This window comes from Polyodon spathula, chromosome 14 (assembly GCF_017654505.1).
Source record: "Polyodon spathula isolate WHYD16114869_AA chromosome 14, ASM1765450v1, whole genome shotgun sequence".
Classification (NCBI taxonomy): Eukaryota; Metazoa; Chordata; class Actinopteri; order Acipenseriformes; family Polyodontidae; genus Polyodon; species Polyodon spathula.
The window spans coordinates 37,385,951-37,399,769 of NC_054547.1; the positions used below are offsets into that span (position 1 = coordinate 37,385,951).

Sequence of the window (13,819 nt, forward strand, 5' to 3'; positions counted from 1 at the left end):
TATCAATGGTAAAAAGTCTGGAACACCTGTTAATCACGACTAATTAAGCCAACAATTGGCTCAATTAAGTAACAGAGCTTGGTTGAAACGAAACCCAGAAGAGTCTGTAGATCTCCAGGCCAGGGTTGGAGACCCTTGTCCTAAGCAATGAGAGATACTGCCCACAGAAAATATTGAACTTATAGCACAGAGTACCGAGGAAATCACTGCAGCATGAAACAACAAAGCAGAAGAGAGAGAATTCAGAGCAGCATTTCAAAGTTGTTTATTGTATGACATTGAGCTGCTGATTAACTTGCCTGGTAACAGAAATGTACATTACATTTACAACCACATCAGAATGATAACGTCTCATCACAAGCACCACTGCAGTTTTTTCAATTTTTTTTTGGTTTAATGTCTATTAATGTTATAATAACAACAACAACAATAAATATCCTGTGTTTTGAGTACATACACACACAGTTTACACCAGAAAGTTAGTTGGACATTATCGTTACAGCTGATGTTTAGCATTCTTTAATCTGCATTTCATACACAGTCAGGCAGACAAGCTGTGCAGAATAAGGAGTAACACATGCATGTATGTATGTATGTATTTTAAAGCATTTTTTTCTTGGTAAAAACATAGCTGTGCCACCTACCACAATGTTTTAATTAAATCATTTTAAATGCAACCTTCTCAGAAAGTTTAATTTATTATATAAAAAAAGTAACCTGCCAGGAAATGTCAAAATGTAATTGTAATAAGCTAGTACCACATTTTGAATCCCAAAAAGTAATTTTAAAAGACTATTCAGGTCACAATCCGTTTTTCTGCACCTAGCAATTACATTTAATCAAATTGTTGAAGGAATATCAAACCAATAATAATTATTAAAAAAAAAATGCACTTGCGTCCCATATTAATGGCTTTGACTTGAAGGCTAACAAACGTGTTCTTCAAATACAGCAGCTGCTCCTGAATCCAAGAGACACATTAGTTAGGTGGCTTAGGGGTTACAGCGGTTATTATCGACATTTGGTTCAGATCTAATTTCACTCACAGGAGTGCAACAAAAAAAAAAAAAAACACAATACCCAGTTGTTCTTTAAAGTCATACCTCAACAGTGCATACACCTGGAATTAAATAACGTACATAAACACAAAATTAAGGGCAAGAACCTATACCCGCCCACCACCACTTACCACCCAGACTGATGAGAGAACAGGAAGCTGGAGAGACGAAACACACTGTTACTACAGCAGGCAAAGTTGGAGACGCACAAACGGTTATCCTGTTCCAGTGGCAAAGGGAAAGCACAAACTGTTCACGGTGGAAAACTAAGGAGCGTTGTCTATTAGATTAGAAATGTATTACCTAAAAATAAAGACGCACCCCGAATTTAATTACAGCATTTAAAAATTTAAAATCATACAATAGGGATTAGCAAAACGTTAGCCTTTCCCAGCAGCTCTACAAACAGCTAGCCACTACAGAACCTGTACCCTTCTGGAGCTGGCATTGTGTGTCCTGCCCTGTAAGGGTTTGGGAGATGTCTTCACTGAATAAAAGGTTGCATTGACCTGTGAACACTCATTTTTGTTTCAGTTCTCCTGCCACTGTGGATAATGCTGTTAAAACATAGCTTAAGAACATAAAATAAATAAATAGATAAAATAGGTGCTGTACAGGTAAGTTGCGCCAAAACAAACTTAAAACACTTTAAAAACTGTTATTTAAAACACAAAGCGTGCATCATCCCTTTGTTGTTCTTTTTCTATACTTGTTTTTTTCTTTTCCAAGTAGCTTTTGGAAACTCCATACAGGGGAGGCTGTGGTATTTTCCTTCTCAGAATTTCATGACATCATCTCACTCGGTTGTTTCAGAATGACATCATCTCACTCGGTCATTTCAGAATGACATCTCCTCACTCGGTCGTTTCAAAATGGCGCTGTATTTCATGGGGCCTTCAGCCTTCAACACTACATCCACCAGCGTGAAAATTGAGAGCTCCTAGACAAAAAGAAAAAGGCAAATACAGAATGAGCAGAAACAGGGACAGCTCCAGAAGAGTGCTATTCCAAAGCATGACTGTCATGTGGTTTATCACACTTGTGTAACTCGCAAGCAGATTGCAACAGCGGAGGATCAACTGGCAATAGCAGTGGTCGTAATGCAATAATAAGTAACTACAGTTGTCCCGCCTCCCCTTTATAACGCCACCCTCACATACCGCCAGGTATTCTCTCTGAGCAAATGTCATCAATTTAAAAAAAACAGTGCTATTTTTACCCTTTACATCGTCATCCCACTGCCCACCACCCGCCACCCGCCAACTTCCCAAGCCAAGCAAACAGAAATCTAAGCATTGTAGTTTCCCTAATGGTAGCGCAAGCGAAATAATCATGGCCAATTAAAACAACAAAGTTATGCAGCTGACCTTTGACTCGCTTTCCTAATTTGTTGTTAACTGAACGTTCATACCAATGCCATCAACACTCCCGCTCCCAAAGAAAAACAGAAAGTACAACATGGCGAGTCGACCCCACACTTAACACCAGAGCAAAAGAAACAAACATGCATGTATGCATCTGAAAATAAGAACGCAAGACAGCAAGACATCGCAAATGTTGATTAATACTGTTAATCGAAGGACAATTGGAGAAGTTGTAATGGTTAAAAACAACTGAACCTGAAAAAGGATAGATGCAGTCTAAAATAAGTGACTTTTATGAACCACAGTTTAAAAAAAAAATTATATATATATCCCAAAAGAAACTTATATATGGTAAGAGGTTGGTTTGTTTACGTGCAAGTTTTGCACAAATGAAGGCTGACTTAAACTAAAACATCAGTTTTGCAAACAGCAATATATATATATATATATATATATATATATATATATATACCCTATATATATATATATAATAATAAACTGTTTGTGTTTTAAAAAAGTGTTTGCCTGTACATAGTCAACGTTTTCTTTTTAACTGCTTGCAAGAATGCTGTTGAGCTTAAATTGCTTTGTGAAATGAAGATGGCATTGTTCAATGGGTGACAGTATTCAACAGGCTTACAGTCGTGCCACAAGCACTAAAAGTTCAAATGACTAGTACAGTTAAAAAAAAAAAAAAAAAAAAAAAAAAAAAAAAAAAAAAAATCATATGCTTTGTTTTTATGGAATTGTTGTTGTTTAGGTGATTCGACACTATAAGGACTGTTTTTTTTTTTTAATTATTTTATTTATTTTTTTTTTTTTAAAGTATAAACTGTTCCTCAAAAGTAACCACGTATGTTTCATACAGATGGGAAAAGATGATAAAACAACACAACAGTAGGGCTACTAATGACAAGAACTACTACTGTAGTAGAAGAGGAGTCATGTTTTATTAAAATGACCTGGAGACACTGCAATTGTGTTTTTTGTTTTTTTGACCCTCACTATAACGCCACCCTCTCTTATTGCCCTTGGCACTTACCAGGCAGCATGACTAATTGCAAAAATCGCACAATGGTCTCTTACACCCTTTCTCTCGCTCTTACCTCCAACACTGAATCCAAAGTAACAAAGTGCCTCATTCCCAGTAGTGTACTATCGGACCTCACAGCCCCCACCGTCACGATTTCAAGGAACCGATTTCACTCTGCAGTGTAATCATTTTACTTTATCGATATTTACCCAAGAAGAAGTCCTTCCCCCCAGGACACATACAGCTACATTTAAACCCATATATAACAAACTAACAAACTCAGATGTAGCCAAATTCTTGCAAAGTTTATTTTTGCATGTTTTAATAAATAACGAAATGCACAATACAAAATTAGGTTGTTGCAGGTCTGAGAGATCAGTAATTAGATCGATCTGTCACAGACGGCAACATTTCACAAACTTTGGAGCTATGGAGACACAGGAAAATAAATTCCACAACTGACAAAAAACAGGAAACCATTGCAAACTAGAATGATGCTTGTGAAGCATTTAATCTAATTCTGTAGAGTTAAGAAACAAACAAACACACATTGACACCTGTCTTCACTGTGTTACCAGCATGTTATCTATGGCACAGTTTTTTACTGGCTCCTTCGACCCCTATCCTGTCTACACTGTACTGGACTTCACTTCACTTAGCTGGATGCTTCCACCACTATCTGCATCCCACTTCACAATATATGTGTGTGTTCCAAGGGTCACTGCGTTTCAGACAAGCCTGTTTCTGTTTCATTCCTTTAAATACATGACCCTCAACAACCATGTGCTTGCATACTGTTCAGCTTCACTTACCTTGCACCCATCTCCAACTAGCATTAATGGAAAATTATTATTTTGGGATTCATGTAATCTTCATGCATACTGTATGTCAAAATAAATTGCAAAAAAAACAAAACAACACTGTCTAGACTGGGTTCAAACGTTTGTACCAACAGTAACGCAAGATTTTGTTTATTCTTCCCTGTATGTATATATATATATATATATATATATATATATATATATATATATATATATATATATATATATATATTTTTTTATATAGAGGTCAAAGGCATGAGAGAATAGCTAACTAGCTAATAGAATCTAAATAAAAAGATCAGCCAGGCTACTGATGCCCCACCGAGCACTGCCCCTTCTCTTCCTACTCATATGTGTTCCAGTTGAATGGCACACCCTGGTCTGCACACCTGAGTGCAATGTCAGGGCTGCCCTGCTCTCAGCACCTACCTGCTGTACTGGTTCCTCCGCCTCAGACTCCACTGCCCAGATCAGCGTCATCTCCGGCTTCTTTCCCACTTTACGGAAATGGAAATCCCGGAGTGGGAGAGCCTGAAAACAAATAAACAAACAAATAAATATACCAAAAAAAAAAAGGATATCTTGATATCTTGTTTTCTAAGTTTCTATTTTTCTCTCCTCTTTGGGTCGAATGAAATCCAGATGATTTACTGTTACCGTAGCTTTCCCTAAAACAACCATCTTGGCACCATTTTCTTAACAGAGAGCCATTCAAAGGAATTGGTTCCACCACTAGGACTCACACATTGAAGAGTAACATGATCCAGGGACCTTACATTTACAGAATGTTGGGTGCTGCCCATAAATGTGCTTGGACTCGTATGATGATTTAACCTGAGCGCCGTTCCTCCCTCCAACCTGGCGTATACCCACATTGCAGTAAATGCGCTTCTGCACGCCGTATCTCAACACCAGCACGTCGAAAGACTGGTCCAGGACTCCCATCACCATGGCTTCAGACTCCAGGGGGCCAGACTCCTTTGAACATTGAAGATCAAAGTTTTAGATCATACTGCCGTTAAAGAACCTCTTACTTAACCAGCATTGTCACAACACAGTAACTCTGTACACTGAAGCTAAACGCTGTTGCTTTTATTTAGATAAAAATAAAGAAAACATAAGTGCAAATGACCAGGGGATTGTTACTACCTAGGCAGTAGAAAAGACTGCAAGACACCGATGTTGCTGGAAGTTTTAACAGTGCAGTGCTGAGAATGCAATCAGAGTGGATACCTTGACGAAGACAGCGAAGAAGAGGTCCGCGCTGAGCTCCTGCACTCGCTTGGAGGCCATCTTCTTGTCATTGCAATGGGATGCCTGCTTCTGCACGTCATTCTGACACAAGCTCACTCGGGGCCCACAGCCTGGGGGGAACGGACGGACGACACATTAATGCCTTTTTGAATAAACCACACTTCAGTATTTCTGTTAGTTATATTTAATAGTAAACAAAATAAATAAATCAAGAGGATCCCAGCATCCTTTTATATTACTGTATGACATTTTTTCCAATGGGATTGACTTCCCTCTAGTGACCACACATAGAAACTGCAGTGTGTTGTCTGTTTTGACTCGATTACATACTGCAACTGAAAAAACTAAACATGTTAAACCACTTCAACTGTTAAAATAGAGAATAAAGTTTCAAATGTACAATAGTTTCAAATATAAAAAAACAATTCAGAGTGTTTATGTCACTTGGATCGTCCCTCTCCATTAAACATGAAGGAGTTACAGTTGAGTGCTGTCCTCTACAGGTGGTTAATGAGTAGTGCAGATTACTGTAGTCACAAACTGTATCCACACTGCAAACTAGTGAGAATAGTCACACCAGCAAGGTTGACTTCATATACAGCGTTTTAACTGTTATAAAAACAAAAGGTCACAAATGTAAAGCTCTAGCACACGTCAACAGCGCACTGACAGTCGCAGAGGTGAATTTTTATTCTGTGGTGATGACTGCAGGAGTGTTGATCACATGATCCGAGGGCACCTACCCAGCGAGGCAGCCAGTAGTCTGTGCACGATGATGTCAGCGTAGCGCCTGATCGGGGAGGTGAAGTGGGTGTAGAAGGGAACGTTCAGAGCGTAGTGTCTGAACAGTGCCTCCGTCTTCAGGACCCCAGTACAGAAATACACAGCCATCTGGAATTAAACAGTTTTCCTCATTAACCCAAACACCAGCTGAACTCCGAAGCGATGGCTTCCACTGGAACGCAAAGCCTGAAACGAAAAAGCTTTTCTGCTGTTCCTGTCCCCTTCAACAAGGTGGTTACGAAGTCACTCGTAGGCGAGAGTGGAAGTTGTGACAATAAGAATGGCACCATGTAGCAGCTGCACTGTACCTAGCACATTCCAGGATCCTCGAGTAACAGGCTGTCACGACACCTTCAGCTGCTAACCGTCTCACAAACACAAATACCAGCAACCCCACTGGCTTTCCCCAAGACACTCATACAGATCACTGATTTTACAGAACAGTCAATGATGCAATACACATTCTTCAAAACAATGTCAACACAGATTACGACTGTGCTGAGAATTTAGGCATTAAAAGTACAGCGTGCTGTACCACAGCTAACATGACCACAGTGTTGGTTGAGCCATAATAAGCGATTCCAGTTTCAAACAGGGTACCTTTGATGGAATGGTTTGTAAAGGAATCAATATTTGAATGCATCGGCATGCATTGTGTGTTTCACAGGGCAGCCGTGTGAATTAAGTGAGCCAGCCAGTTTACTGCAGTGGCACCCGAGTTGGAAAGAGTTAAGGAAGCCGCCCCACTGCTTTGTTTTGCTGTTAACCAGCTCATTGATTTTATTTGCCTGCGAGTCTGCCGGCAAATGGTGAACAAGCGAACCGCTACATGGAGTAAATGAGACAATTAAACTCATCACAATGCAATTAACATGGGACCAATAGTGAAATCAGCTGAATAAATCCACAATCTGAAGGTTTAAAATTTGTTCTGGTTTGCTCCCTGATACAAAATCTAAACCATCACTAAACTAAAACAGTAACAGAGAGAAAACAGATAAGACGCTCCCAACCTGCATTGGGCGAGAGCACATGTGAGTCAGGACCTCCTTTCTTGCACTGCTGTATTCGTCCAGGCCCAATCCGTCATTCAAGCTTCTCTGTTAGGACAGGAAAACAGAAAGTCATTCAAATTAAAACATACTGTAATTAGAGCATTTAAAAACACATACATATATATTATATTTAACTGGGTCAAGTCTAAATTGGAGACGGCACAAACATCAAGCACGCAGCAGTTCACACATACATATATTTTAATGCAAGTGATCAAAACTTGAACCAATACATTTTTTGCTGGACTGTTTTGTTAGGGGCTATGGAATCCTGAAGCATCTCCGGCATATACCTTCTCGCATTTACATTATTAAAGTGCATTCAATTAAAAACAGATCTTACCTTTGAAATAGGAACTGAATTCATATCATACCGGCACGAAGTTAGGATCCAAAGGCAGAACGGTAATCTCCCACAACAGCGTTCTGCACATCTTATTTGATTCAGACCCGTTTCAGCACTGTTCCAGAACTCAGTCCTCACTCTCACAAGTGCAGCTGGGGTGGAAGCACTACCTCTCCACTGTATCAGCTGGTCTGGCTTCTGTACTCAGTTACCCCCTGGTTCTGATACCTACATTGAGAGCTCCTGCAGAGCTGAAGTCCAGCTTCAGCCCCATCTGGTCACAGAACTCCAGCAGGTCATCTACCATCTTGGTCTGGGGGGGAGGGTGGCGCCGGAGCAGTGCCTGGTCCGGGAAAGACCGGTAGATCTGATGGGCCGTGGCCATGTTCGCCAGAAGCATGAACTCCTCCACTAGCCTGTTAAAAACAAAGCCAAAGGACAGGGAGATTATAACTTCCGCTTCGGGAGAGATTTAACACCCTAAAAATAAATAAACAAACAAATAAATAAATGGTATAATCCAAAAAAAATCTAAAGCTTCACAAAATTATCTGCTCACAAATAAATAGGAGGTTTAATGCAGAATATTATGAAAGCTGGAGGTGAAAGCACACCTGTTTGTAACGTGCAATACATCGAACACTTCTTCAGAGAAAAGCCACTGGAAAAACCACTAGAACAGCAGAGGGCAGCATTGGCCTGTAAATAGCTTCTGATGGTAGAGCACTGTAACTAGAGCATACAAAAAGCAAAGTCCAATCACCATTGAAGGAAGATGTACCAAATAAAAATAAAATGTCGTCCCAAATTTACTCTGCTTTTTAAAATTCATATTTTTTTTTTCTCTAATTTACAAAAATAAAACCCAGCCCAGGTTTTACGATCTTTTCACCATCTCACTGGATGTAATGACCAGGGCAACACAGACACCTGAACTCCACTAGCGATGCTTCCCGGTACTTAATGGAGTCTGTGCAGTGGCGATAGGGATTACTTTTCTTCAAAGCCATCTTCAGTTTTTATGGGACGGGCAAGTCATTGAAACCTGTCATTTTCTTATTAGCCAGTTAGGTGCAAGTGGCCTGGTGTCATTCACGCAGCTATTAATGTTCCCAGATTATTAGAGAATTGGTCCCCGGGCATGTCACAGTAAGTCAGAAAGAAAAAATCTGAATTGAAATGAGCCAAAATCCCCCCCCCCCCCCCCAACATACGCACTGCTCGGTGTACTCATTACATTTTCCACTGCAATCAAAGTGTGGTATTTCTGTATAGCTGGTCTTTTGATTCCAGGTCTGACCGACAGCCAAGCTCCTATTTTTTCTCCTACAGCAAGACAGCAGCAGCAGTTTTGTGATGCAGAGTAATATGTAAGAAAGAACAGAGGGGTATAAAGCAGATATGAGCAGTGCAGTAGGCAGATATTATTTGCACTTCTTCACCTGCAGTGCTCTGTAATTAGCTGGGCATATGAAAAAACAAAAACAACTGCATCGAATAATTACACTTCTGAGAATCAGTTACATTTCATTTCTCCTCCCCTGATAAATAAAGCATGTGCTTCGCTGAATGACAAGAACAAGTAACTTTTTGCATCAAGGCTGAGTTCAGAGGAAATTATTAAATGCCGCAGGGTTCAAAGAGGTCTTTCTGCATGGTTTGAGCAGCATCTCCTTTGTTTAAACTGTGTTTGGTTTGTAATGAAGGGGTAACACAAACACACTCCAGGTGTTCAGGGTTAAAAATGATGCTAGTATATTCAGGCTGAACATCAAACGCAATCCCAATATAGACTGTCGGGTCCATTTTCTTATTTAAATGGGTAATAAACATTACAAATTCACCTAACTGAAAAAATGCATAATGCAAAACAAGGCATTCAGCCAACTGTGGTTTAAAAAACATCAAAGCTGGTAAAAACGCTTGACATTTAGGCAGATACCTGTGCCGCTGTTTGAGTCTTTTCAAGCTGTCAGTGATTCAGCTGCTCAGTGCCAGGGGGGCGTCTCTCAAACCCCTACGGCAGTGTGGAAATCACTAAATGAAAGGCACCCACCTTTGAGGTGGTCTGCTTGTGCATTATGTAAATGGGATTTGAAAGTCAATTCCTCAGGAGAGGAGTCGAGGATCACATCACTTAGACATTTGCATATCTTAAAGGCTGGAGTCGATGTATTCTTTGACCTGACGCAAGATTAAACCCTGTTTGCTCCTTAGTATTTATATTTATTCTGAAAATCATTCTCACTGTTGGCTGCAGGGTCAGCGAAACTTAAAAAGAACAACTTTATTACCTATCTTAAAAAATGCGTATTGTTACCATGGGCTACAGCTTGAATTCCTGCAAGAAAGCAATGAAAATGCAGCATTCAAATTTAAAGAGGTTTGGGCACTACAGTTGAGGTAGGGGGGGGGTGAACTCATAGAGATGCTCCAGTACTGACTGCTTAGGAACGCTCAGCAATTCCATTCTACCGTGGGCTGAGCTCATTGCTGCAAATGACATAAGATAAAAATTACTAGAAATTGCCACCGATTAAGCACAGCTGGAAGTTACTGCATAAGAGACTCAAGTAAATGAACATTTAATTATATTACATTACAGCCCCTGGAGAAGTAGATCACTCCAGAGATAGATATATAATAATTAATTAAAACAGAACAAAAGTACAAAAACTAAACCAAGAAACTTTTTTTCTATATCAATTGCTATAATTTTTGTTTTGTACTACTAGAACACACCACCCTCTATGAGCAATCAGCATGAGGGCTTATGATCAACTGTGTTTCAGTAGCAACCTCTGGCACTCTCTCAGTAATACATGAGTTATGTTTGTTTGTCTGGTGTCGAGATCACGAATGCTTCAGTGTTAACACATTTCAGATCCGAGCACTATAATACTGCCAGTGCGTGATCTAAAAAGCCAAAAGGACAACATCCACTTGAAATCAAACAGGGGGAGCGAGGTCGTCATTCCTTATTCACAACACGTCCGCTAAACTAACTATGGCGCTGGCACGGAGAGAGACTTGTCCACGCTGAAAACTTTTTGCACTTGTATGCAGAAAGTGTCCTTTTGTCTCAAAATGAGACTTCAAAGCGCCATTGAGGTTAAATGAACCGTAAAACCCATTAGGGAGAACAGCCCCTTGACAACAGCAAACACCTACCAGGCCCCGCCCCCTTCCAGAGAACTCCCAGCCAAAAGCCAGTCTCCACCAGGCCCAGCCCCCAGCAGCATAGGAAATCAGAGATACCTGCACTGCAATGCAATAGGCATCCTGACACTAAGCCACCTTTTAATATGGGCCGTTCATCTGAGTACTTTCAGTGTCCTGGGAGCCTGTAGAAAACTAAACAGGACGTGTTAAAGTAAAGGACTCCTTATAAACTGTGTGTAATGTAAAAGGCAATGCTCAAAGGCACATTCAGTGGCAGGATGTTTCTCGGCTGCTGCCATTGTTTTGTTCACACATGATGGATCTGTGCTAAAGATTGGTCACAGCCTGTGAGCAGAGCCTGGGGTCCGTAGGCAGGCCCTCCCAATTAGACGGCACATGGGGAGAAGAGAAGAAGAAAAAAAAAAAAGAAAACAGCAGCTTTCATTCCCTGGGAAAGTTGGGAGAGGCCAACAACAAAGCCATCCCAACCGATCTGCATTTATCATTCCACTGGGTGAACACTGCTCCACATTTAACTTCCCTTTGAGTTATTCTGTGAGAAGATAGGCAATATTTTCAGCTTCTTAGCCACACACACACACAAAGGCACACTGGTGCATGCCTGGGATATTTAGCAATAGCAATTTATTTTGTAGCAATCAGCTGGGTGCATCAATGGGTATGCTTCAGGACGACAGATACGACACAATACAATTCAATGCGATTGAATTTTTGCAGACTTTCGTAAATACAAAAACAAAATGTTGATCTGAATAGAAACAAAATTGCAGACTTTCTTTCAGGAGTGGCTGTTCTGAACCCTGGCCTCGTGCCGATTAGAACCCCTTGGTGCTGCTGACAACATGGCACAAGGGAAGTAGATGAAACCCCAGCAGGATTAACATGGAACTGGTACTGAGCTATCTCCTTCACCCCTTTGGATCACGTTGAAATAATTCATTAACACCAAAGCTCCTGGTGAGCTTTTTCTGTAAACCTTTGTCCCGATCAATTAAAATTTAATTAAATTAAATTTCAGTTTTGGAAAGGAGAAATTTGCTGCTAAAAAACAACGGCATTTCACAATGGTTCAAGACATGTTGGGTAAGCAGCACCATCACCCCCCGCCCCCCCACCCCACCTTCTGTTAGGCTAGTGGTTTGCATTTGCAAACTGGCATTTATTTTTAACAAAACATAACTACATCCGTTGTGCTTTTTATCATGTCAGTGCTGGAACTGTAGTTAATAAAATGAAATAAATAACACTACATAATAGCCCTTGTAAAAATACCAGTGTTAAAAGGCCTGCTTGGACTGTGTTTGGTTTTTAATCTACTTACTAACACAGCAGCCCAGCCGTTTGACCTTTACCCTGCAGGGTGACCACTGTCAGGATGGTTTGACACTCCAGCACTGCCATGGCAATCAGAAGTCACTTCAATGTCACGCAGCCTTGTTATGCAGGCCAGCATTCCTGCTATACTTGAGGTTTGCCCTTCAAACGTCCAAGTTTTTTAAAAAAAAAATTATACATAACTGATAAATGTGATTTTTTTTTTTTTTGTTTTCTTTTTATAAAATGCGCTGTGACGCAGGGGAGTATTTAGAGATTCCTAAAAATAACGCTTTGGGTGTTATAATCCTGCTGAGGGCTGGTGAAGAGACAGCTACACTCAAGACAAAGCCATCTGGTTTGGCAAATACATTAAAAACAAGGAGAGTAAATTAATTTAATGAATTGATCATGCTGGTTTTTTGGAACTCCCTGATATGAGCCAGTTATGTTCCAATGACTTACTGTAGGACTGAAAACAATAAGATTTACACAGTGAAGATGCATGATGTTTATGGACACAATTACTATCTGGGTGATTAAGAAACATTCCTGTCAGAGAGCTCAAAATAGCACCGCAAGAAGTGTCTTGTCACCTTAAATATGGTGTGTTATAAAAAAAGAGGTGACTACTACTACAAGTAGATAATTAGATGTACTGAAGGTTGATAAGCAATACATATGGCTGGAAGGTTCTAAGCACTTTTAACAAACCTTATTCTTTTTAATTGAAATGTAAAAAAATGTATATAAAACCCATACGTGTTCATCAAAAGGCTTCCTTCCTTTGTGTGAGGAGGGGATGGTTTATGTAAACCACAGCATCCCACACTCAAACACACACCCAAGCACATGTATTACAGAAGAGCAGGAAGGTCAAGGAGAAGAACAAGCTTCCTGAACTTTTATGGCATTTCAAAACCAATTCAAAACACAATCCCCCTCACACACACACACACAAGACCATCACGTGATCTACCCCAAGCAGGATATCACTGCATACTGATGCTAAAGAGCTAATCGCTCAGCCCAGTTACATCGGGTGTGGATCCTTTTGTTTTAATTTCTATCTGGGTTGGGCTTGACAACAGTTTGAATTGCAAGAACAAGGAATTAATGGGATACCTGAACTTGGCGTTCCACATCTTTCACCCCTTCAGCCTGCCACTTGGACGACCTACGAGGCTCCTTTATTACTCACAGGAACTGTGTAAGCTTAACTGAGACAGCTGAATACGAGTAAGACCTACAATAGATTAATGGTTGTGAGCACGCAGAAAAAAGGATATTATGCAATTTCATGAGTGTCTTGATTTAAAAAAAAAAATTTAATTTAAAAAGTCCCATGACAAACACAGGGAATGTAGAAAGTTAAGCAAACAGATCAGTCAAGCCAACCCTCCCTTCCTAATATCTACTAGATCAAACTGCAACCAGGAATAGGGCCAAAAAAAAAAGAAAAAAGAAAAAAGGGCCAATGTTCTTCTGACTACTGAACTAAACAAGGCAATTGCACAAGTGCAAAGCACAACAATGTGTTCTTCTAGGCTAGGGTCATAATGCAGAACAAACCTGGCCTGTACAAGACGTCAAGTTTAAAACAGCAAG

At 40.2% G+C, this 13,819-nt stretch overlaps 1 protein-coding gene across 2 annotated transcripts in view; it reads right to left on the reverse strand.

The window, feature by feature from the left end:
• Nucleotides 1-255: 255 nt before the first annotated feature.
• LOC121326805 (DIS3-like exonuclease 2) overlaps nt 256-13,819 on the reverse strand; it is an 82,369-nt gene continuing 68,805 nt past the window's right edge. For both annotated transcript variants that reach the window (XM_041270325.1, XM_041270323.1), the window contains exons 15-21: nt 7,947-8,130; nt 7,327-7,413; nt 6,274-6,421; nt 5,510-5,640; nt 5,150-5,254; nt 4,706-4,807; nt 256-1,998 (exon numbers count right to left, since the gene is read on the reverse strand). In XM_041270325.1, the coding sequence (XP_041126259.1) occupies nt 1,897-1,998; nt 4,706-4,807; nt 5,150-5,254; nt 5,510-5,640; nt 6,274-6,421; nt 7,327-7,413; nt 7,947-8,130 (859 nt within the window). In that variant the 3' untranslated portion in view covers nt 256-1,896. The remainder of the gene's footprint in view (nt 1,999-4,705; nt 4,808-5,149; nt 5,255-5,509; nt 5,641-6,273; nt 6,422-7,326; nt 7,414-7,946; nt 8,131-13,819) is intronic.